Source organism: Hevea brasiliensis, unplaced genomic scaffold, assembly GCF_030052815.1.
Source record: "Hevea brasiliensis isolate MT/VB/25A 57/8 unplaced genomic scaffold, ASM3005281v1 Scaf5, whole genome shotgun sequence".
Lineage (NCBI taxonomy): Eukaryota > Viridiplantae > Streptophyta > Magnoliopsida > Malpighiales > Euphorbiaceae > Hevea > Hevea brasiliensis.
In genome coordinates, this window is record NW_026615028.1 from 1,723,263 (window position 1) to 1,746,778 (window position 23,516).

Consider the following 23,516-nt stretch of genomic DNA (forward strand, 5'->3'; position numbering starts at 1 on the left):
ATAAATAAACAAAAAAACCCTGGAAAAACAAATTTTCTATAAATACCTTTGCTGTACGATACCTTTGCAAGCCCCACTCTCTCTCTCTCTCTCTCTCTCAGAGTATACGTGTTTCCAGCAGTGGCTATTGCCTGTTGGGATCTTGTTGTTTCTTGCTGTAAGTTCTCGCTTCTTCTCCCTCATTTTGCCTGATTCTGTCATTTCTGTAAGTTCTTCAATGCTCCGTTTCTTGAGGGAAACAAATGGAAAAGAAATGATACCATAATTCTCATTTTCCTTGAGAATATGATCATAATTTGATAGTTATAATGATGTAATAGTGCATGCCTATGCATATGTGTTATTTCTATCTGGCCTGGACTTGGCTGCGGCTGCTTCTCTATGCAACTCTGTTTTAACTCTTTTCTTCAATTTTCTTTTTCCTCTTTTAACTTATTGATAGAAGTTACGAATTGGTTGGTTGCTTCTGGTTTTATACATATTTTCATGAGCATTTCAGTGAGTGAAAAAATATGTTGCAAATCCTCTGCCGTGAAACAAGTATTCTGATGCAGCATTATGTTTCCTGTTCTTGTTCTAGTTATAGAAAGATGGCTAGAATCCCCATCTTCTTGATGGCGCTTGTTCTCTTCTGGGGAGCCATAGCAGAAGCAGAATACGTGAAATATAAAGATCCAAAACAACCCCTAAATGTTCGAATAGAGGACTTGATGAAAAGGATGACACTAGAGGAAAAAATTGGCCAGATGACACAGATTGACCGCAGTGTTGCATCTGCTGAAGTTATGAAGAAGTACTTCATTGGTAAGCATCATTCATTGTTAAATTAAACGAATTGAATCCAATCAGTCAAAAAAAATGGAAGCAGAGATAATCAGATGAAGAATCTGTTCTTGTTTTCTCCAGGAAGTGTATTGAGTGGAGGAGGGAGTGTTCCATCCAAACAGGCTTCTGCGGAAACTTGGATTAAAATGGTGAATGATTTTCAGAATGGTTCTTTATCAACCCGACTTGGAATTCCTATGATTTATGGGATTGATGCTGTTCATGGCCACAACAATGTCTACAAGGCAACAATTTTTCCTCACAATATTGGGCTCGGAGCCACCAGGCAAGTAAATATGACTGCCGATTTCTGATCAAACAGTATGCTATGCATTCATTTCTCCCTTTTGGTTCTTAGTGCTAGCTTCTAGTTTGTCTTTTTTCTTGTTTTGGTTAAAGGGTTTAAATTTATAAATTAGAAATACCACCTGATTCTGTACTAAGAATGGATTTGGCCAATTTTGTGATCTCATGATAATATCAAGAACTTAATTTTTCTGCTCTCAACTTCTGCCTGTTGAGTACAGACATAAGAAAACCAAGAAAAGACGAGTTGTTTCAAAATCTGACTTTTCATGATGAAATTTCTTTGCATCAACTAGGGACCCTGAACTTGTTAAGAGGATTGGGGCTGCAACAGCACTTGAAGTTAGAGCTACCGGCATTCCATATGTTTTTGCACCTTGTATCGCGGTAACCCCTGCAATCCAACTGCTAGTTTGAATCATATCAGGAATCATTATTTCGTCACAAAACTCTAATTCCTTTCAATACTTATGACTTCACAGGTTTGTAGAGATCCAAGATGGGGTCGATGCTACGAAAGCTACAGTGAAGATCCTAAGATTGTCCAAGCAATGACTGAGATAGTACCCGGATTACAAGGAGATATCCCAGCTGGCTCTCTGAAGGGTGTTCCTTTCGTTTCTGGGAAGTAAGTTAGAATCTTGTTCCTTCCCACTTTTAAGACGGCAGATGCCTAGTCTTTATCTAATTCTCTAGAAGGGCAACCGAAAAAAGAAAAAAAGGTTGAGTGTTACATTTCCTCTCAGTTAATGGACTTGGTACGAATTTAGAAAAATTACTTGTAATATAACTAATCGAAAGGAAAAAAGAAAAGGTAATTAATTGATTCTTGCTTCTTAAAGAAGAAAATTGAAAATGATGGGTTTTCACAATTTTTTTTCCTTGTTTTCTATTAATTTTGGAGCCTTATCCCTTCCTGTGTTTATCATTATTCGGAAGAGTCACAATCTGCTATCTTTGATTTTATTGAGGATTTGACAGGTTTTAATACTGGGTTCCGTTCTACATTTGGAGAAATTTTCTATAATTTTATATATGAAAGCAACTATTTTGTACTTCTGTGTGAGGTTGAACGGTTGAAGACTATGGCTTTGGACAAATTAATGAATGGAAACAAGCATCATTAACGAAAGTTTTTCTTTTCTTTTTGTTATAATCATCCATCTTATATCAGTTTCATAGAATATTCATTTCCCAGGTTCCAAACAAATTTTACAGTAAGCTTCATCTAATTTAGCTGTTAATTTTCTGGCACCTACTTTTCACAGAACAAAAGTTGCAGCTTGCGCCAAGCACTATGTTGGTGATGGAGGAACAACAGATGGAATAAATGAGAATAATACAGTGATAAGCAGACATGTTTTGCTTAGCATCCACATGCCTGGTTACTACAACTCAATCATCAAAGGGGTGTCAACTGTCATGGTCTCCTACTCCAGCTGGAATGGAGTTAAAATGCATGCTAACCGTGACTTGGTCACTGGCTTTCTTAAAAACACACTTCGCTTCAGGGTAGAAAATTTTCCTTAAAAATTTGAAGTTAGGGATCATTTCCATCTTAATCAGTGTAGACAAGAAAATCTAAGAGTTTCATGGGAAATTTTGCTGGTTGCTGCAGGGTTTCGTTATCTCAGATTGGCAGGGTATTGACAGGATCACCTCTCCACCCCATGCTAACTACTCATTCTCCATTCAAGCTGGAATCACTGCTGGAATTGACATGGCAAGTGATTAGTCTGAATTTTTCGCTTTATCAGTTTTTCATCATTTTGTGGCAAATTCGTTCTTCTAATGCTTGTTTTTACAATTCTGCAGATCATGGTTCCATACAACTACACAGAATTTATAGATGGTCTAACATACCTGGTGAAGAATAACTTCATTCCAATGAGCCGAATTGATGATGCAGTAAAGAGAATTTTGCGAGTCAAGTTCGTCATGAATCTATTTGAGAACCCATATGCAGATGATAGTCTGGTGAACCAGCTTGGAAGTCAGGTATGTATTGTTCATTTTTCAGTCCAATACAATAGATTGGAGAGAAAATGTAGGGTACTTAGCCGACCCATCAATGAAAACAGGAACATAGAGAACTGGCTAGGGAAGCTGTAAGGAAATCACTTGTGCTGCTAAAGAATGGTGAATCTGCTGATAATCCATTGTTACCCCTTCCCAAAAATGCTTCAAAAATACTAGTCGCTGGCAGTCATGCAGACAATCTTGGTTATCAGTGTGGTGGATGGACAATTGAGTGGCAAGGACTCAGTGGCAACAATCTCACAATTGGTAAATTTTCTCAAACTTATCCCCATTTGTCTCCTCGCTAAATTGACCTCAAATATTTTAACAGCAACGCCAAAAAAAGAAGAAACTGCGTTCCATCTCTAAAAATCCTTTTTAAAAATTGTATAAAACAAGAAAAACCTGGAAGAAAGAATATATATATATATATATATATATATATATATATATATATATATATATATATATGGCATCGAGCATTACCTGACTGTTATGATCATGAACAGGTACTACAATCCTGACAGCGATAAAAAATACTGTTGATCCAAGCACAGAAGTTGTCCATAAGGAAAACCCTGATTCACAATTTGTTAAGTCTGGAGAGTTCTCCTATGCTATAGTTGTAGTAGGAGAACCTCCATATGCAGAAACAAATGGTGACAGCATGAACCTGACAATTGCTGAGCCTGGACCGAGCACCATCCAGAATGTCTGTGGAACAGTGAAATGTGTTGTTGTTATTGTCTCAGGGCGTCCTTTGGTAATCCAACCATATATGAATTCGATGGATGCTCTTGTTGCTGCTTGGCTTCCTGGAACCGAAGGCCAGGGTGTTGCTGATGTTGTATTTGGTGATTATGGTTTCACTGGCAGGCTTTCCCGTACATGGTTCAAGACTGTTGATCAGCTGCCTATGAATGTTGGAGATCGATACTACGACCCCCTCTTCCCATTTGGATTTGGTCTCACTACCAAACCCATCAAGGCTTAGATATGCCCATTTTGTGAAATTCAGTTGAAATTGGCTTTAAATAGATATTGAAACCCTAAAATTTTATAATTTCAATCAATTTTGTAATTCAGTTTGATTCATAGTTATTCGGTTCTTCACCTAGTAATCTGAATGAAGCTTATGCACAATTTCAACCTAATTCATAGGTAAAGCTAACAAATTCATCACACTTGCATTACCCAGCAAGCAATTTTGTTGTTTATTTCATTTGATATCTTGTAATTGATAATATTAATTTGTTTCACTACATCAATGATGAAAAATCTGAATAGATGATGATGAAGAGCAACCAAAAACACCTAACTAATGATTGTTTTAGTCCAGCATCTCGTCTCTTCCCCACCTGTTCTACCTGACAGCATGAACATGTCCTGATTAATTTCTCAAAAATTTTGATGATGGCAAAACAACAAAACTAAAACCATACAAAATATCACATTAGAATGATAATCACGAGTGACTCGCACTGAAATGATTGTCCAAATAATGTGTTGGTAGAATGTGAAACGTTTCACCGGGTATTGGTTGCCCATACCACCCACTTCATACACTTTACTATCAAGTCGAAGACATCTTGTCTAACCTGATGGTTAGAAGAAGCCTTAAATGCCACATTGATGTTCAGGAGAAGGGTATTCCAAACATGGGAAGGAAAATACTCGTGAATTATGAGTATACAACAAACTAATTCGGGAGTTAAAATACATTATCAACAAATTAGGGGCAATGAGAGAACGGTGCAGACACACTAGGATCAGTAAGCAAATGGCTGGCAGTGTAACACTTGAAAAAAAGAGTCAATAACAGAGTAGTTCTATTCATCACTAAGGCTTTTCAGATTTTATTCACATTAAACTATACATATTTGAACGTACTTTTTATTAAAGCAGCAAAAGTGATCGTACTCTCTTAAAACTGCAATCCAAGGAAACAATATATTACAACAGGTGAAAGGAAATGAACTGTCTAGCATTTTGCACAAAGGGCTATTTTGCATCAGCAATTTGCGCGTCTCTGTCCTTCTCAAGTAGCAACAGAGCTCGCATTCTCAGCTTGTTTTATCTGCCTCAAAATGTCAGCTTTTTCCTCAAGGAGAGCTTGAATTTTTCCATCAATCTTATCTAGCTTCTTTTTCAGATTGCTGAGGTCCTTGCTTTTATCCTTCTCACCCTTTTTTCTTTTTTTATCAGCATTATCTTTCTTGTCTTTATCTTTCTTCTTCTCTTGACCTTCCTTCACCTCATCTTTCTCCTCCTCCCCTCCTTTCCCTTCTGATTCTATTTCAAACTCCCTTGAGACAACTTTGGAATCGCTCTTTGACTCATTAACTTCATCCTTGTGTCCCTTATCCTTTTTCTCTTCCTTGTCTTTCTTTTCTTTCTTTTTCTTCTTCATCTTCTCTCCACCTTCATCTATTACATCCTCAGCTTCTCCATCCTCGTGCTTCTTATCTTTTTTTTCTACATCCTTATTCTCTTTTTTCTTCTTCTTCTCTTCTTTCTCTTCACCTTTCTCTTCTTCTTCCTCCTCTTTTCCATCCTTGTGTTTCTTCTCTTTATTCTTCTTCTGTTTCTTGTTCTTCTTCTCTTCCCCCTTGTCTTCTTCTTTTTCCTTGTCCTTTTTTTCTGTTTCTTCCACAGATCCTTCACCTACCTTCTTCTCTTCATCTTTGACCTTCTTTTCTTTCCCTTTTTCTTTTTCATCCTTCTTCTTCTCCTCATCCTTCTCCTTACTCTCCTCTACAAGCTTCTTATCGCCCTCTTCCTTAATACTCAAACTTTTATCCTTGACTTCCCTTGTCTCTTTTTCTTCTTCCTCTGAGTGTTTATCTTTGTCCTTCTTCTCTTTCTTCTTTTTTTCATCTTTCTCCTTCACCTCATTTACATGTTTTTCCTTCTTTTTCTTTTCTTGTTTTCCATTGTCTTGCTTATCTTCTTTCTCTTCCATCTTATTAGTCTCTCCAGCTTCATTATCCAACTCTTCACCTAAACTATCCTTGCCACCTTTTCCCTCCTCCTCCTTCTTCTTCTTGTCCTTTTTTTTATCTTTCTTCTTGTCATCTTCATCATCATCCTTCTTCTTCTTCTTCTTCTTATCTTTCTCCTCCTTGTCCCCTTTCTTCTTTGGCCTTTCCTTCTCTACTGATTTGGTCTTCAATTCAAGTTCCACCTCATTTGGCTCATCACCTTTGCCCTCGACTTTGACATGCATGTCCTCTTTTTGAATCTTTTCCTCTATTTCAACAGTAGTTTCAGATTTTCCTTCCATCAGCACAATTTTGCAAAATAATTTAACTTTAAATGTAAACGCTTTCTTGTTTAAGCTAAGATTCCCTGAAAAAAAAATGCATACCAATTACGAAGACATCAATTCCAACAAACAACAGATGCGAGAAATTGAAATGAATATTCAACTGCATAGGATAACATGACTAATGGATTCATCAAATGAAACTAATCACTTACAAATGAATTCATTACAAAGAAAACATTTGAACCTGACACAAGGATATAAATAATGAGGTTGGTTATTACATCATAAAACAGGAAATTGTCCATTTTGCTTGCCCCCAACCCAAAAACAAAAGAAGGGTTCTTGTGAGCTTGCATGAGCTACAGGGACCAATGGTTTGTAGTCGCGAGAGAGAGAGAGAGAGAGAGAGAGAGAGAGAGAGAGACTTCCCACAAATTAAACCACAGGCCAATAAGAAATTCCTAATTCAATTTAAAAAAAAAAAAAAAAAAAAAAAGCCCTCACCACCAAGCAATTAAGCACAACAACTCACGGAAACAAAATCATCCAAAATGACAACAAAATGTTCCTTCTTTTTGTCCCCTGCTACTCAATTACCTGAGACGGAGAACGATTCCATATTTGATGATTTTCTTTTAGACAATCTTCACAAATCAGAAATTAATCTTAAAATTCTTTTACCCAAAAAAAAAAAACAGAGATGGAAATCAATCATATAACCGGCAAAACAAGAAACAAGAAATCGGCTAAAGAATCAATCAAATAGAATATAAACAAAGCAAATTTATAACAAATTTTTTTTTATAAAAAAAAAAAGAAGAAGAAGTTTCAAATTAACTTCTGATATGTATTAAATGATCGAATCAAGAAAAGCTCAGAGAAAAAAAAAAGGTAGAGGGAAGGAACCTGTACCTCACTTTTCCAGACGAGAGAAGAGTTCTCCTTGCCGCTGAAATAGCGTAATGGATAGTTTAGAGGTCTCTCTTCCGGCCCAAGCGTGAAATGATGATGGATGCGAGTTGCGGTCGCTGACTTAATTTATAGAGAGAATTTGAAGGATGAAGAATGAAGGAAGCACCCATTTGTAATTTCCTTTAGCCCTTTTACTGTTAATTACTTGTTCGCCACTCGATTGTTATGTCCGTCAATGAAGAATGGGCTTTAGTGTTTTAATCTCTGCAATCCAATATACTCCGTCGTCTAGCTCAGTCCACTGATCGGTAGTAGGTTATTTATTTTGAAATTTTTAATCTTTTAGAACTCAAAAGAGCGGCGGACCTAAAAGGTTCAAAATCGATCAAATTAAACTAAATAAAAAATTTTTGATTATGTTCGATTTTTTATTAATTTTGATTTAATTTAATTTTTAAAAAAATATTTTTTAATATTTTAATTTAATTTAATTCAAAATCAAATCAATCGATTACACATTGTTAATTTTAATTAAATTTAATGAAATTAAATATAATTCATTATTATCTCTACAGCGAGCTCAAATGTTTTGTTTAGAAAAAGGCTTGAATTAATTCAAAACATTTATGCTTTATTAGATATCATAATAACTAGTGTTAATAAAACAATAAACAATTGATGGGACTCGTATTAATACTCAAATTAAGATAGAAGGTATAATAGTAGAGAATTCGAATTCATATGAGAATAATTAAATATAAATTATATATTTTAATTAATTTTATATATATTAAATATAAATATTTAATTTTAATAGTTATTAAGTTTAGTATAATGTAACCATCACCAAATTTTTCTTTTTTAAATTGCCAATCACCAATTTAATCAGTGAACAAACTGTATTCACTCCGGGTATTTTTTTTTTATTGTATATAATATTTTAAAGTTATTTTATTCATATAATTTTTTTTTCTTTTTTTTTCCCAAGAAATATATTTTTTTTCAAATGATTTAAAAAATATATTTATCCACATTAATTTAATGCTTTTCATTAATGTTAAATTCTAATTAACAAAGAAAAAGAATATGAAAATATACAATCCTTTTTCTAATAAATAATAAAAAAAATTAATTAAATTCTCCACCATTATACTTTATTTTTATTTTTTTATTTTTATTTTTTTAAAATAATCTTTCAGATTAAAAATAATTGAATTCTTACATTCTAAATGAGAATTAACAAAAATAAATAAATTAAATTTTTGTAAAATTATAATTTTTAAATAGATAAATAATTGTAAAAAAATTCATTTTAAGCATTTTATTTATTAAAATTTTTATTATTTTTATAAAATGAAAAATAATATATAACGTTATCATTAAATTCTGGAAAAAAAAAATTCTAACACACTGAAAAATGTTAGGTTTTGCTATAATTGGAAGAAGCACATGATCATGTAGCCAACAATGAAAAAACAATAATGCTCTTTTTGGATATGAAAAAAAAAATTGGGAAGAAAGGAAAATAAAATATAGAAAATAAATTGAAATTCTAATTTTTTTTTCTTTAAAAAGGGAAGGAGAATTAAAAAGAAAGGGAAAAAAATAATATTTATTTAATTTTACTTATTATTATGATTTTATTAAAAAATGAATTTGTCTTTATCTAATATGTAAAAATTTTTATTTCTTTTTTTATTTATATATTTAATTATCTGAAAAAAATCAAATAATCTGAAAAACATATAACTTACAATTTACAATTAAAATAAAAGAAATTCTTTATACCAAACGAAGATTCCACCGTCCAACTTATTAACGTTGTTGGGACCCGCAAATGATCAACGGTTCAGAAATGTTTAATCTGTGAGCTGCTTCACAGACGATGTGACCCCAAAAAGATAGCTGCCTTGCTTCGCGGTCTGTTACTGTTAGTCACTTTCTCTCTCCTCACTCTCCCTGAGTCTCTCCATGATTTCATCAAGAAAGCAGCCATCGATTTCTCTCTGGACAAGGAAAAATAAAAAAGAACCCTAATTATGAGTTTTTTCTTTTATTTTTCTACAAATTAAGACGTGGTTTATGTTCGCGCTCTGTTTTTCATAAACCAGGCCCTTACCTTCCATAATCAAACTATCACTACTTTTCTATACCTCATTTCTTCTTCACATTTTAATTTAGAAAGAAAAAAGGAAGGTTCTTTGATCTGATACTTTCAAAATGAACGACCTTCTATCGGTATTTTTTCCTTTATTTTCTTGAATTTTTTGTTTATTTTTTTTGTTTGTTTTATTGGGTTTGTCATGATCTAAGAGGTTTTTTTTTTTTTAATTAATATTGTGACAGCTTTTTTAATCGGATCCATTACCCTCAGAGTAAACTAAGGATTCGATTGTAGGTTTTGTTAGTTAAAAAGTTCAGAAATTTCTGTTTGGTTGCTGAGAAAGAGTCGAATATTTGGAGGAAATTCAAAATTTTTTAGTCATGGAAATTTATTATTTGAACATTTTGAAATTAATGACTGAATCTTTTGTTTGCATTAATTAATCAGGTCTTTTGTATTTTATAAAGATATCGAATCTATACTGCTAAGCAGTTACGCTGTTCTTATTTTAAATTGAAATAGCGTGTAGACTAATATGGTAACCATAATTCCCATTGTGCTTCATTACTTGGTAATTTATCCAGACGTGTAATTGCATTACTTGGTATTTTGCTTCATCATCTTTCTGCTGTCGCGTTAATAAGACACTCCCACTGGCTTTTTGGTAAGGGTGCTCGAGGATTCATAATGCTAATGAATGTGTTAAACCCATGAGAAGTTAATCAATCATACATGAGGCTGTTTTCTTTACCATTGGCTACCGGGTCAATCTTTCCATGAATGTGATCATTGAGTATCTTTGGTTTGATATTATCAAGTGGTTATAATGTTTTGCAGATGACGATGAGTAGTCAGCGTTATGCTTGGTTTAGCTGGATTTATCTGCAGTAGTGTAATGACTTGATTAATTTTGCAGGAATCTTTTGAGATCCCTCGTGGTCAGGGTTCTAGAGGTGGAGATATTGAGATGGGAATGAATTCTGGAGATTTGGGCCTGGAAAATTTCTTTAAAAAGGTTCCTAGGAATTCTCTTTCATTCTTCACTCATTTGGTTGTACCTTAATGTTCTGCCATAAACTTTTTTGGTACAGTGATCAATATAAATGACAACTTTGATTTTTATATATTTTTATCTACATTTCATTCTCTTGCAGGTTCAAGAGATTGAGAAGCAAAATGAGAAACTGAACAAGCTACTTAAAAAGCTCCAGGTATAAGCTTTCTCTCTTTTCCCTTATTTGCTTATTCCAAGTAACTAACTTGAGAAGAATTTTAGCAATTCTGTATCTCTATGTTCCATGGATGCAACTAACACCCTGTTTTGATGAATTAAAATAATAATAGCTTAAACTATGAAATAGTAATGGCAATTCATGAAGTGAACACCCTTGCATTACAGTTGGAACAAAGCTTATGTGCTTGGCATTTTCAGTTTATCTTTGTACTTCTGCATAGTTATTGAGAAAGAGTTGAATTGTCGCAAATAATGCCTTTGATTACTGAAAATTTTATCATCATTCTCTTCCAAATTTTGTGTGCAGGATGCGCATGAAGAGTCAAAGGCTGTGACTAAAGCTCCTGCCATGAAAGGTTATTAGCAACTTGCATTTCCATTGATAATTTTGCAACTGGAGTTTTCTTTTTAAATGCCTTCGCTACTATTTTTTGTTTTTAGCAAATTGAAGGGAACACAAGTATTTAAGGACTAGATGAACGAGCAAATTGTTATCAACTGCTTTGTTCATGGCATGCTCCCATTTTTAATTTCCAGTAGCTAGAAAACTTGAATGGTGGGAAGTGAACCAGCAAATATCAAATTTGGGCAGTAAATACATCAACCTATATAAGAAATTTGAATTCAGTTTCGGGGCTTTGGGTATGTGGAGACTTTGCAGTATCTCCAAACGTTAAAGTGGCTAGAAAACCTCTAATTGGTTGCAGTTGATGTCATTTACAACATATCACACTTGTAAATGAATTCATTTATTTTTGTGTGTGTCAAATTTTTCACTCTTAGCTTATGATTTTCCCCCTCCTTGCCTGTCTCTTTTTTGGTTTAGTTCCAGTATAACTTCTCATTTTCATCATCAACTTAATATCTATCTGCATTCTTATGAACCTCAAATATTGATGATTGGTCTGGCTTTCATCTGCAGCAATCAAGCAGCGAATGGAGAAAGATGTTGATGAAGTTGGAAAAATTGCTCGTTCAGTAAAGTCAAAAATTGAGGAACTTGACAAAGAGGTAAATGATTTGTTGCTTTTTCTTCATTGATTTGCATCTTTCTGATGGTTCACAACATCTTTTTGTGGTTCAGAATTTAGCAAATAGGCAGAAGCCAGGGTGTGGAAAAGGAACAGCTGTAGACCGATCAAGAACCTCAACAACTATGTAATTTACATTCCAACTCTGCTTTATGATATTTTTCCTTTTCTCCTCTATGAGCTACTCTAATTTTAGATTACCCCTTATTGACATTTTTCATAGTTTCTCTAATATAGTTATTGTCTCCATATTTTTCAAGAGATTATGTATAAGAATGATATTCATCTCAGTTGTCAAAGATTTATTTTAGGACACTAGGAACACGCACATTTTTTAGTCCAGATTATTGTTGTGCTTCTTTTTTAGAGACCTTTTTTCAACTTTATTTTTTTAATGAAATCTGAAATTATAGTCATACATATGTTCATTTGTGAGGCTCTAAGAGGGGTTTACATATTGCTTGTTCATATGCATTAAACTCAAGAACTTTCTTATGCATGCATATTTAGTTGAGACCTGAAAAATATAAAAGAATTGATTCGTATTACTTTTTGCAGTTGGAATGCAGTGAAAGAGGATAAATAAAAACTACTCGTAGTTCTATAAGTTATAGTTGTTTACGGAAGATTTTTTTTTTCCAAGTAATTGGGCATGTTGGGATGTATGATCAAGTTACCTGATCTGACTATAAATCATTTTCATATTATTGTGCATGCAGGACCTTGAAAAAGAAGTTGAAAGACAAGATGGCTGAATTTCAGGTAGCCTGACCTGACTATAAATCATTTTCATATTATTGTGAATCTTTTACAATGTTACTTCCCTGGCTATTTGTGGTCTAAATCTTTTGAGTTATTTGTAAATTGTGCAGAATCTAAGGGAAACTATCCATCAAGAGTATAGGGAGGTTGTTGAGAGGCGTGTTTTCACAGGTTTTAGCTTTTCATTTGTTCCTTTCTATGGCCAATATGTTTACAAAATGATGCATTTTATGGTCTATGATATGTTGATAATTGTTCCTATTTCTTGGTCTGCTTGGTTTTCAGTGACGGGCACTAGAGCAGATGAAGAGGTGAATTCCTTTGACTCAAAACATCACCAGAAAATTCATATTCAGATTTCTGTGTCCTCTTCTCCTTTTCTTTAAATGTACAAAAAATAGAGCAGCATTGCTGTAACCTTACTATCTGTCAAAACCCTCACCTCCACTGACCACCTGCATTACACCTGGTGGTTGTGACTTAATATTTCTGTAAATTAATTATTCAACATTTGCAGACAATTGACAGATTGATTGAAACTGGAGATAGCGAACAAATTTTCCAGAAAGCAATCCATGAGCAAGGGCGAGGCCAGGTTTGTTGTTTATTTCTTCCTCCACTGATCTGTTTCTTCATCGCTCATGTTAGCGCTTTGCAGAGGTTAGGGAAGAAAACTATTTCTTAAAATAAAAATTCTTTTGCATTAGGAGCAATCTTTATTGGCATATAAACATTTTTGGTGAGCCTTTTATCCAACCCTAAACCCACTATTGCATGGGATATTAAACTCACTCATTGAGATGATTTAAATGGTTTTCACCTTTTCCCTTTTTCCTTGTCCTTTTTAATACTCTATATTTATTTCTTTTTTTTCTAATTTATTTTTACTTGCAAAAAAAATTTAGGAAGTTTTTAGTTATTAATTTTGCATGTGACTTCTGATTTATCCAAAGGTCAAATGAATATAAAGGTTCATGCATAATTTCATTTATATATTTTGAGTTGCAGATAATGGATACTCTGGCAGAAATTCAAGAACGCCATGATGCTGTTAGAGATTTGGAGCGAAAACTTTTGGACTTACAACAGGTATTTCATGATTATAATTGCCTTTTTATGCGCTGAGTGTGTTTTTTTTTTTTTTTTTAAAGTCAGTGTAGTTAGGTACTGTTATCAGTGGCTGCTAACAGCCTAACACTACTTAAAAAGAAAAGGGAAAAAAAAAAGAAATAAAGAAGCAAGATTAAAGATTAAATTCCAAGAAACAGGCGCCAACATCAGGCAACAAAGTCTTCTCTCTGAATTCCTATCTTGGCTAGCAATCTGCAGCAGAACCAGGCATTATCTATTAGCCTAGAGCACTTCTTTAGTAGACTACTGACATTAATGACGTTGTGTAGTATAATGCTAAAAGTTTTGAGCTTGCAAAATAGTGCTTGTAGGCTGAGGTCCTAAACTCCGACTTAATGCATTTTCTTTATAGTGGGAAAGATGTCAAGTTTAAAATCATTGCAGAAGGATACCCTTGTTTCCAAGTTTCCATCAATAGCCTTCTGTGGGATCATAACTATGTAATTCCTCTTCTAAGATTCAGTGACACTTAGGGGACAAGTCACCTATGTGCTCTTGCTTTCTCATAGCAATAATACTTGAGCATGTTATTGGAGCATTTGCTTCTGTAATTATAGGTAGGGAATTATTGGAAAGGAGCATTTTGTGAACAAGTGTTCTACATGAAGTATTATAATTTCTTGGAATAGAAGAATTATCCTTGTGTATGTTTTGGGGAGCCACGTGAGTGCATGCACACAAATCAACAGGAATCTATTAAATATGTGTGTGTGTGAGTGTGTGTGTGTGTGTGTGTGTGTGTGTGTGAGAGAGAGAGAGAGAGAGAGAGAGAGAGAGAGTTCAGATTCTATACACTTTCTTAATACACTCGTCATGTGCAGGTTTTTCTGGATATGGCAGTATTGGTGGATGCACAAGGAGAAATGTTAGACAACATAGAATCACAGGTAATTGAACTCATTCCTATAGCCCAACAACTTTGTCAAGTGAAGAAAGTGTGAGCAATGCTTAAAAACGTGTTATCATGGATCATTGCTGAACAGTTGTGAGATAATGGCTAGAATATTAAAACCTTGTGATTTGACTCTGCCTTGTTTCCTATTTACTAGGTATCTAGTGCAGTAGATCATGTGCAGTCCGGTAATACAGCCCTCCAAAGGGCAAAGACATTGCAGAAAAGCTCCAGGAAATGGATGTGTATTGCCATCATAATCCTTCTTATCATTGTTGTAATAATCGTTGTTGCGGTAATCAAACCATGGAACAACAAGAAGGGTGCTTAGTGTCTATAAGCAATTTGTATATTGTATGAATGAGTCATATATCAACTTTTGTACCCCATTCGGCAATTTATCTATTGTTTTGCAATTCTTTTACAAATTCAGCTTTTCTGTTAAATTCTAATGACTAATTTGGTTGGGCTTAGCTCTACTTTTTATAGTCGTATATTGCTACCTGTTCACTGTTATGTCATTTAAGATTGCGATTAAGAAAGTGGTAAATCACTTAAATTATAATAAAATTTTTCTTAATTTAATTGAACTATTTTTTATCTTACCTAATTAAAGAAAGAAAAGGAACTAATAAAATAAGTTATAGAAAATTATAGAAATAATGATTGTACTTAATAGAGATAAAAGATAAAATTAGAAAAAAATTAATTAAAGCAGTTTACTCTTATCAAAATGAGAGATAATTTTACATAAAATAATTTTTAAAAAGTAGTAGACAAAAATAGACAGAAGAAATATATTCTTTTAGAAACACAAAATAAAACTTGAAAGCTTTTATTGTTATTGATTCCATGAAGTTCAAACAAGGAACTACGAAATCTATGGAGATGAATGTTCTAGTCCAGTTCATCACAAGTGTTTGAAAGCTTATGTCGTTTTTTTATTTTTTTATTTTTTGGGCATATTTATGCTGCTGTCTACTTGTTTATTGTCACATTGTCCATTGAGAGCGCATTAGGCCTTCAATCCCCTTGCATGGAAAAATCTATAATATCAGGTGTATACGAAAATATGAATCCAGATGCTGGGTATGTTTATTTATTTATTTATTTATTTTAATCACCATGCACGAGCAAGACCAATCAGTTCCCACTGTCAACTAGAACAACAAGGCTCCCTGGTACGGTTGCAATTTGCCAACTTAAAACTAAAATAATTCTGAAAAACAACAGGTTACCGACCTTCAATGAATTGATTCATCTATTCCCAAGTGCATTTTGCTCAACCACTTAGAATTTGCAATATTAATATTGTAATTGCTGCATGTGACAATTTCTGAACATCCAATCAACAATGAATTATTGTAATTATAATAATAAAAATCTATTTTATTAATTGATTTTCTTTTGGAACAACTTTACACTCATGGCAAGAAATGCGGGTTTCCAAGAAACAGAACAAATCACTGCTCAAAAGATCAAGTTGAACTGACTGCAAGCTGCATGATACAACATCCAACCACTCAACCTCCCAATGATGGAACACCTTCCATGATGTAAAGATCTTTTTCAAATACAGGCTGCAATCAGCTAGTCCAAACCGCATCAATCATTCTTGCTATTGCAGCATTCAAAAAGTCTGTTGTGTGACAGTATATATATGTTTGTGTTTTTTCAATAACTGAACGAGTCCTCAAATCCACTGGAAAGAATAAACATGAATTTATTTCCCTTAAAAAGACTTGAGTTGGAGCTGTGATACAAAAATGATATCGGAATGTTACTCGTCTCCAAAATTTCTGATTCCAGAAGATATTACCAAAAAACAAATACCAACTTCAGAATATATCATCTGCAAATCTAGTACTAGTCATTAGGGTCCCATTCATCATCCCGATCCATAGAAAGAATCAGACTACTCTTACCACCACTATCATCAGATTCTTGTTGAACAACATCATTCTCATATTCAGATTCATTATCATCATTTTTATCCCTTTCTGTTTCCATTGACTCTGAGGGAACAGCTTCCTGTCCATGCTGCATCCATTCGGGGCATTCATCCTCACCTCCATATAGATATCGGCCATCAATACCTTCTACCGGAGTTTGAAACCGAGCAGATGAAATTCTACAAGAGCATTCAGGGAGAGGATGTGATAGAAATGAGGATGGTTTCGACAAAAGGGATTGCCTGATTAGCCCATCTTCACCCAAGCTTTTGTTGAGATGTTCCCTCACTGAGTGGGTCCAATTATGCTTGGGATAATACATATTGTCACGGGTAATATTGAAAAATTTTGCAAGGACTTTCCTGTTTGAAGAACCAACATGGTGTCAGAAAAGAATTACAAAGATCCCATAATTACTGTAGTTAATAGAAAATGGATAGATAAAACAAGAAGGAAAAAAAAAAAAAAAGAAAGAGGTAACACCCATGACATGAAAGTTGTGATGATACTCCCAAAAAGGTAAAGCTAAAACTGAAATACTGTGTAATACTGCACTTGTAAATATCCTTCTTAGCCATCTAGATATATCTATTGCATTCTCATTTCTCTGTGAATCTTTCCCTCTCCCTCTGTCATATAGCATACCATACATTGATGCATCACAGCACTACAGCTATTCAAAAAGATGAGACTAAATTCATTTTTGAGTACTTGTAATTAATAACTTGTGCAAAAAAAACACTTCATTACAACATATGCAAACAGAGAACAAAAAAAACACTTCATTACTCAACACATGGAAATTAATCAGATTACTGGAAATTTATGATCCGTTCCCCTTCTGCCATTGAACAGTTATGTTAAGGGGCATTTTAAGATTGATAAAGAGAAATTCTAAAATATAGAAAATATGTTGATTTATCTATAATCTATATTATACTGCCAGCTTAAGCTTTTAAAAAATTGAACTTGAATCAATTTCCATACTCAAAATCTTTTAACAAATTCAAAATGCCCATTTTACCTGTCTGGTCGATATGTTCTAGAAGCAGCACTTTCATATAGCCGCTGGCCCATGACCAAGCTTGAGAAATCTGGCCACCCACTTCCATCATTATTAAAACCAGGAAAGAATGCATCTGCTTCCACAGAGACAATGTAATCAAGCGCATCCCAGAGTAACCTGTGTGCTTGCCTCCTAAAATCCATTGGTGAAGGGTCTGCTTCAGATTCAGTCTCAGTGATCCAACCATACCAGCCTTCTTTCTCATATCGATAAATGGGCCTCTCTGGAGGTGGAGGAAGAGGCCGAGGACGAGGACCTGCCCTCTTCCACTCTTCTTTAAGTTGTTTCTCACTTTTGGGAGGAGGTAGTTGAAAGGAATCTACAGGAAGAAGTGTCTCAGGACCTACCAAGTCAAACAAATCTTGTTTGCGGCACACTGAAGTGCGATCTACCACATTAGCAAACAAGGTACGAAGAGGGATCAGAACACGTTGACCACCAAAAGTTTCAGAACCTGCCACATATATTGTAGTTTTGGGAGGATATCCAATTGCTCGGAGGAGAAGTCCAACCTGCAGATTTTCAGGGACAATATTAACAAAATGAACTTCCAAATAACCATTATCAAGTATATGAACCACAACACCAGAACTCATTCTATTTCATAGGGAGATTAATTCATGCAGCTCAAGATACTTGCACAATGTACTTTTACCTGGAAGCCAAGAATGTATGAGAAAGGCAAAAATACATACTAGCAGATTGTGGAGAAACTGGCAAAAAAATGATAAACGCAGCATACAGACTTGCTTGGCATAATAAAGCAAAGAGCTCTACTCAAAATACCTATTAATATGGACTAAGGCCTCAGCCTTTACAACTAATTTTAACACAAAAACATAACCTAAAGCCCATCATACAAAGTCTCTTCAAACATCCAAATGCCATTACCATATTCTTATATGGGTAACTCTAAGCATGACTAGATCAACCACCTTTTTGACTCAAGTCACTTAACATGTAGAAGTCAAACCAAATATGTAGAATATCAGTTAAATTATTTTATTTTCTGTTTGAATGACTTTTGGACAGCCAAGAACTAAATCTAATCCTAAATTGATAAAAGTGTGGCATCAACATTCCCCGAACTTGGTGGCAGACTGGCTCCCAAATTTTACTGCGAGTCAATTAGTAAATAGACACCTTCATTGATGAATTTCTAAATCTTCAACTACCAACTCCAGCACATATTATAAAGATTCAATTTGCACAGATTTTGGTAAGGAATAAAATAAAATTTCTTGGAAGTACCAATGCTATCAAGATGATCAAATACCACTCTAGACAAAAAGTGAGCTTGCATGAACAATTTGCATATGATAGTTCAAACTTGACCATACCTCTTCCGGCATGAGAGGGCAAGACCCATTTTCCCTATGTAAATGTGAATCTACATTAAGTTCTTCATTAAGAATCCCTCGCTTGATCATCTGTGCCCGTCGATATTGTACAAGTTCAGTGTGAATATCCTAGAAGAATTACAAAGTCACAAGATGGAGTCAGGGAAATTTTAGAGAACTGATCAAACACATTGAATCATTCTTTGAGTTATTATTATTTTTTATGACAAATTCCCCACACCAACACCCCCAACCCCCCCCCCCCCCCCCCAACCCTTTTTGGTGGTGCCTATTACTGAATGCACTGACCAGTTTAGAATCAAATCAATAAATATCCAAGCTACATGGGTAGTCTGTGCTCTTCAAACTTTTAAAACTTAGCGAAATTTATAATTAAAAAAAAAAAACTAAAATATATTCATGTAATCAGCCACATTAGTTAATGACAGTAATACAGGGGAGAAAAGGCTTGAGCAACTAGCCTGAAAAAGTTCTGCACAACCATGATATGCCAATGTGTCCCTCATCAAACCAGGATGAAATGCAAGGAAAGGTTGACCCCACGCTCTTAACCTGCAGAGAAAATTATGAAAAAAGCACGTCAATAACTGCAAGCAAACACGTGAAATGACCCAACTACCAGATACGAATGGGATTGAACTGATTCTTTTTCCACAGAGACATGTTAGCTGAAGTTCATAAATCTTTATATTTCCAAGCCAAGTCCCCTGGATTTTAAGATGATCAACATATTATTACTTTCCCCCCTATAAACACAACAAAAATTGCATATCTCCATATTTCACTCATGTATCATTAAGATTCTAGCAGAAAGACAAGGGGAGAACCTATACCTCTCAACCATCTGGTGACCAAGGACCTGAATTTCCTCCCGAAACTGGAGAGCATGAAAAGCAACTCTGCATCGAAGCCTCTGAAACTCATACATGCTAGGTGGAAGATCTGACTGTGAAGAAAAATATAGACCACCATGAATATAATGGTAAACGACTAAAATAATGACTCTCAATTGTGGCATGCATGCTCCAACTTTCATGCCTTAAATTGGCCAATCACCATGATATTTTTGTGGACATTAACATTTGTGAATATAGAAAATTGATACACTCATGACAAAGGATCTATGAATAGAGAAAAGGAATCAATATCACCAAATAGCAATGATATTTCCGTAAAGGCAGACAAAGGAGGTGGCTGTCAAATGGAGCAAAAACAATGAAAAAGCATTCTGACAAGGGTAGTCAATAAATCCAACATTGTCAACAACCATGCCAGGCACTGTTTCCTGCCCTTAAAATGGTCATAGCCTACTATTAGTGTATGGTGACACAGTAAACGGTCTTCAAAAGACAATACAAGGGGGGTTAGGGACCCTGACCTTGATCTAACAATTATTATCATTGAGTTGCCATTTGAGGTAAAGGTACCAAATATGAACAAGATTCTATAAGAAATATGGCAGAAAGGAGCCAAAAATTGAATTAATTATAGTAGTCATAGCATGGCAAATATTGGATTATGTTCCTAGGGGAAAAAATTGCTGTATGCTGCTTCATAATGTGATGAGTGATAGAACAGAAACACAAAACAGTCATTTCCCCACATTATTGTAATAACATTTTGCCTGATATTAAGACCTTCAGTATCTCCAGAATTAGCAAGCCACACACAACTATGAAACACTATAAGCTGCGCATTCCTTTTATGAAAAAGTGGTTACTGTCAGAAGTGTAAGTGAGAATAGACACTAGAAAGTAACATGGTCAACGGGTGACAAAAATAAAATTCCGCCCTAACTTCAAACAACCAAATATTTTAATGTGGAAGTTGCAAGGAACAAATAATGAAGACTGTTTCCATGTAAGAAATGTAAAAGGTTCTAGTTCATAGAAGACTCATTCTTTCTCAAAAAGAGAGGGTTTTCTTCTTTTTTCTTTTTTTACACTGAATACTCTATGTATAATATAAAACCATATTTAACTACCTGCAGGCATCCTCCATCAGCAAGCACCAGACCAATAACCTTGGCTTTCTTCAACTTAGGCAGAATTTCTTTCATATAAAAATTTGGAGAAGCGGTACTTTTGGGCTTAAATGTTGGGAACTCATTCCTTTTCCTAGCTGCCTTCAAATTCTCAGGCAGGCTCTTCACAATGATTACATCCTTTTTAAGTGATGCAATAAACTGGTCCTCATCATAGAGATAGGAAAAACTCTTGAATTTGTTACTGTATAAAATTTCAGGAAAACATAAAGAAAAATAAAAAAAAAAATTTAAAATTTACTAATGCCACCATAGGAATCAACTAAAACAATTAAATTGGATAGCAAGAAGATACCTAATGCCTTTTGACCGAAGACTTTCTTGAATCTCTGGAATGACAAGAGTCGCATTTAGAAGCCTGGATATGGTGACAAGATCACAGATCTAGAAAATTAACAAAAATGTTATGAATTAACACTAGAAATTATAGTTGAGGTGACATTTATAAATAAATGAATCATACCGAAGATCTTATCTTCTCAAATCCACCAAATATTTTCGCATAAATATAACCGTTGTTCTTTTCATGTGGAACTGAAAAAGATAAATAAGAAAAAACTTAGAAACATACAGAAGATGATCATAAGATCATCATCCAATAACAAACAAGAGACCACCAGAGAAGAAGCATTTCTTGTTCAAATAAAAGTGACATGGGACAAAGATTGAAGCCTTGAGGAAGAAATTTGTTATCACACGAAAATTGCATATTATGGTGAAGTGTTATGAGATTAAAATTATTAACTAAAGAACTAAAACTGCTTTTCACAAGATCATGACAAATGAATAGCAGCCTAAAGAACATAAAGCACATGATAGTACACATGACACACCATGTATGACCATGTAGCAACCCCCATTGAGGATGTTTTGTGCTTCTTCATCTCAGAGGCATTTCCTACTAAAAACAACATCATGTTGATCATTCACCATCAAAATGGTTAAACAATTCCCTCATGTATTCAAGAACAAAGTTTTTAGCACAATTCTATAAACCTAATGATCAAATATCTTACATCTAAAATGCTTCAGTAAATTACTTATATAAGAATGAATATAAAAGTATTTAAACATCCAAATGACAGAACAGTTTGAGTTGCTAATCATATGATCAAAATGACCATGTAAGGTACTTCAAAAACAAAATTAACTACCAACTGCCATAAAAAAAAAAAATAGCAGAAATGTGCGTGTATGAAATAATTGCTCACTTATCTGAAGGAGTATTTAGCATAAAAGCAAAATTTACAAAAATTTGAGAATGAAAATTCATCAGATTCACATGAGATTTGTGATAACAATCTATCATCATAAATAGATGTGAAAATTGATGCCTCAACCAAAAATAATGACACTGTGATTGAATTAAATTCTACAACTGAAATTTCCTACCCAAAATGTGCCAATTGTCAAATAGTTGCCAACTAGAAACTGACCCCACACAGATGATAAATTTACAAAACCATTCTACATCAAACGAAACAGTTGAACATAATTATTCATGGGTCACTTAAATGCAATGCAATAAAGCTAAGCCTATTGGAAGCCATTTAACATAATTATTTATGGGTCACTCATAATTTTCGAGAATTATGAGGTAGGTAGTTGTCCAGCACACAAGAAGCTGAAAGCACTCCCACATTTGACAAAAGCGGTTCAATAAATCCCCTCAAGGAAACAAATACAAGTACTAAACTTAAAATAGAAAAAATAATAGACAGCTTGAGCACACCCAAATTACCTGGGTAGCTGCTCCTTGGGTTGGCATAAGGTTGCAACGACTCTAAGGACTTCACCGTTCCCCATAACTTCTTATTTCTAAAATATCTAACACTCTGCAACAAGACCAAAAACACAAAATCAAAACGACGATGATAAAACAAAGATGGATAGAAAGATGCAAAACGAGCAAAAAAGAAATCAATGCAAAGCTGACCTGCTTCTCTGATAAATGAGGAAAATCGAGATCAGAATCCTTCTTTGGAGCATAAAACACCAAACTGGAAGTCGAAAACTTGGTTATAGAGAGATGAATGACTAGAGATCCCGTCGATAGTATCAGTACTAACAAAGCTATCCATTTTATCTTCGATTTGAATACCATCTTCATTCATACCAATTTTTTTTTTTTTTGGATTCTGCAAAAAGCTCAAAAATCCCAATAATAAATCCTACATTCCCAATCCAGAAACAACCATAAAATTAAATAAATAAATGGAATTCCTTCGGATTAGAAAGTAAAATCGACATAATTGTAAGTATTTTACCTGCAAAAGCTAAGGCTGTAAGCTTCACTGTCAACGGATCTCAACGCAAGCAATTAGCTCAAAGCATACGAATTTATTATCATAACTATTATTATTATTATTACAGAAGCATAACAGATTTGGCAGAGTGAGATACGAAACTCCGTTTTTTTTCATTTCTTTGGTTCTGTCGGAGACGAGATTCCGAGGATTTGAAATCTGAAGGAGGAGGAATTGATTTCTTGAGGGAAAAAGTGAGTGTTGTGTTTGAATGGGAAAGAAAATCAAATGTAGATTTGGAAAGGGAATTTAGAAGACAGGATTAGAAAGCTGAAAAGAAAAAGACAGAATCTGTAATTCGCT

General features: G+C 34.2%; 4 protein-coding genes across 7 annotated transcripts; 2 read left to right on the top strand and 2 right to left on the bottom strand.

Moving 5' to 3' along the window:
• The first annotated feature begins 34 nt into the window (after window positions 1-34).
• On the top strand, window positions 35-4,219 carry LOC110664579 (uncharacterized). Its single transcript, XM_021824303.2, has 10 exons — window positions 35-157; window positions 581-804; window positions 907-1,111; window positions 1,428-1,518; window positions 1,614-1,759; window positions 2,400-2,643; window positions 2,750-2,854; window positions 2,947-3,129; window positions 3,213-3,417; window positions 3,660-4,219. The coding sequence occupies exons 2-10, from the start codon at window positions 591-593 to the stop codon at window positions 4,142-4,144; spliced, it is 1,878 nt and encodes a 625-aa protein (XP_021679995.2). The 5' UTR covers window positions 35-157; window positions 581-590; the 3' UTR covers window positions 4,145-4,219.
• Window positions 4,220-5,027: 808 nt separating this feature from the next.
• Window positions 5,028-7,592, bottom strand: LOC110664580 (uncharacterized). 2 transcript variants are annotated; one of them, XM_021824305.2, is made up of 2 exons: window positions 7,331-7,592; window positions 5,028-6,498 (listed from the first exon to the last, which is right to left on the bottom strand). In XM_021824305.2, the coding sequence occupies exon 2, from the start codon at window positions 6,431-6,433 to the stop codon at window positions 5,189-5,191; it is 1,245 nt and encodes a 414-aa protein (XP_021679997.2). In that variant the 5' UTR covers window positions 6,434-6,498; window positions 7,331-7,592; the 3' UTR covers window positions 5,028-5,188. The 2 variants fall into 2 exon arrangements, with proteins under 2 accessions (XP_021679997.2, XP_021679998.2); XM_021824306.2 differs by having other exon boundaries at window positions 7,336-7,528.
• Window positions 7,593-9,255: 1,663 nt separating this feature from the next.
• LOC110664559 (syntaxin-132) lies at window positions 9,256-14,972 on the top strand. Its single transcript, XM_058142483.1, has 13 exons — window positions 9,256-9,568; window positions 10,351-10,449; window positions 10,589-10,645; window positions 10,976-11,024; window positions 11,591-11,679; window positions 11,753-11,826; window positions 12,419-12,461; window positions 12,572-12,632; window positions 12,747-12,772; window positions 12,979-13,056; window positions 13,470-13,550; window positions 14,414-14,479; window positions 14,642-14,972. Exons 1-13 carry the CDS (start codon window positions 9,551-9,553, stop codon window positions 14,813-14,815), a joined length of 915 nt encoding a protein of 304 aa, XP_057998466.1. The 5' UTR covers window positions 9,256-9,550; the 3' UTR covers window positions 14,816-14,972.
• Window positions 14,973-15,843: 871 nt separating this feature from the next.
• On the bottom strand, window positions 15,844-23,494 carry LOC110664577 (protein EMBRYO SAC DEVELOPMENT ARREST 30). 3 transcript variants are annotated; one of them, XM_021824298.2, is made up of 11 exons: window positions 23,175-23,494; window positions 22,844-23,045; window positions 22,649-22,742; window positions 21,371-21,441; window positions 21,203-21,291; window positions 20,848-21,091; window positions 19,697-19,809; window positions 19,325-19,415; window positions 18,843-18,971; window positions 17,461-18,014; window positions 15,844-16,798 (listed from the first exon to the last, which is right to left on the bottom strand). In XM_021824298.2, the coding sequence occupies exons 2-11, from the start codon at window positions 23,015-23,017 to the stop codon at window positions 16,351-16,353; spliced, it is 2,007 nt and encodes a 668-aa protein (XP_021679990.1). In that variant the 5' UTR covers window positions 23,018-23,045; window positions 23,175-23,494; the 3' UTR covers window positions 15,844-16,350. The 3 variants fall into 3 exon arrangements, with proteins under 3 accessions (XP_021679990.1, XP_021679992.1, XP_021679993.1); XM_021824300.2 differs by having other exon boundaries at window positions 22,844-23,078; XM_021824301.2 differs by lacking the exons at window positions 22,649-22,742; window positions 22,844-23,045; window positions 23,175-23,494 and adding an exon at window positions 21,741-22,056.
• Between the last annotated feature and the right edge of the window lie 22 nt (window positions 23,495-23,516).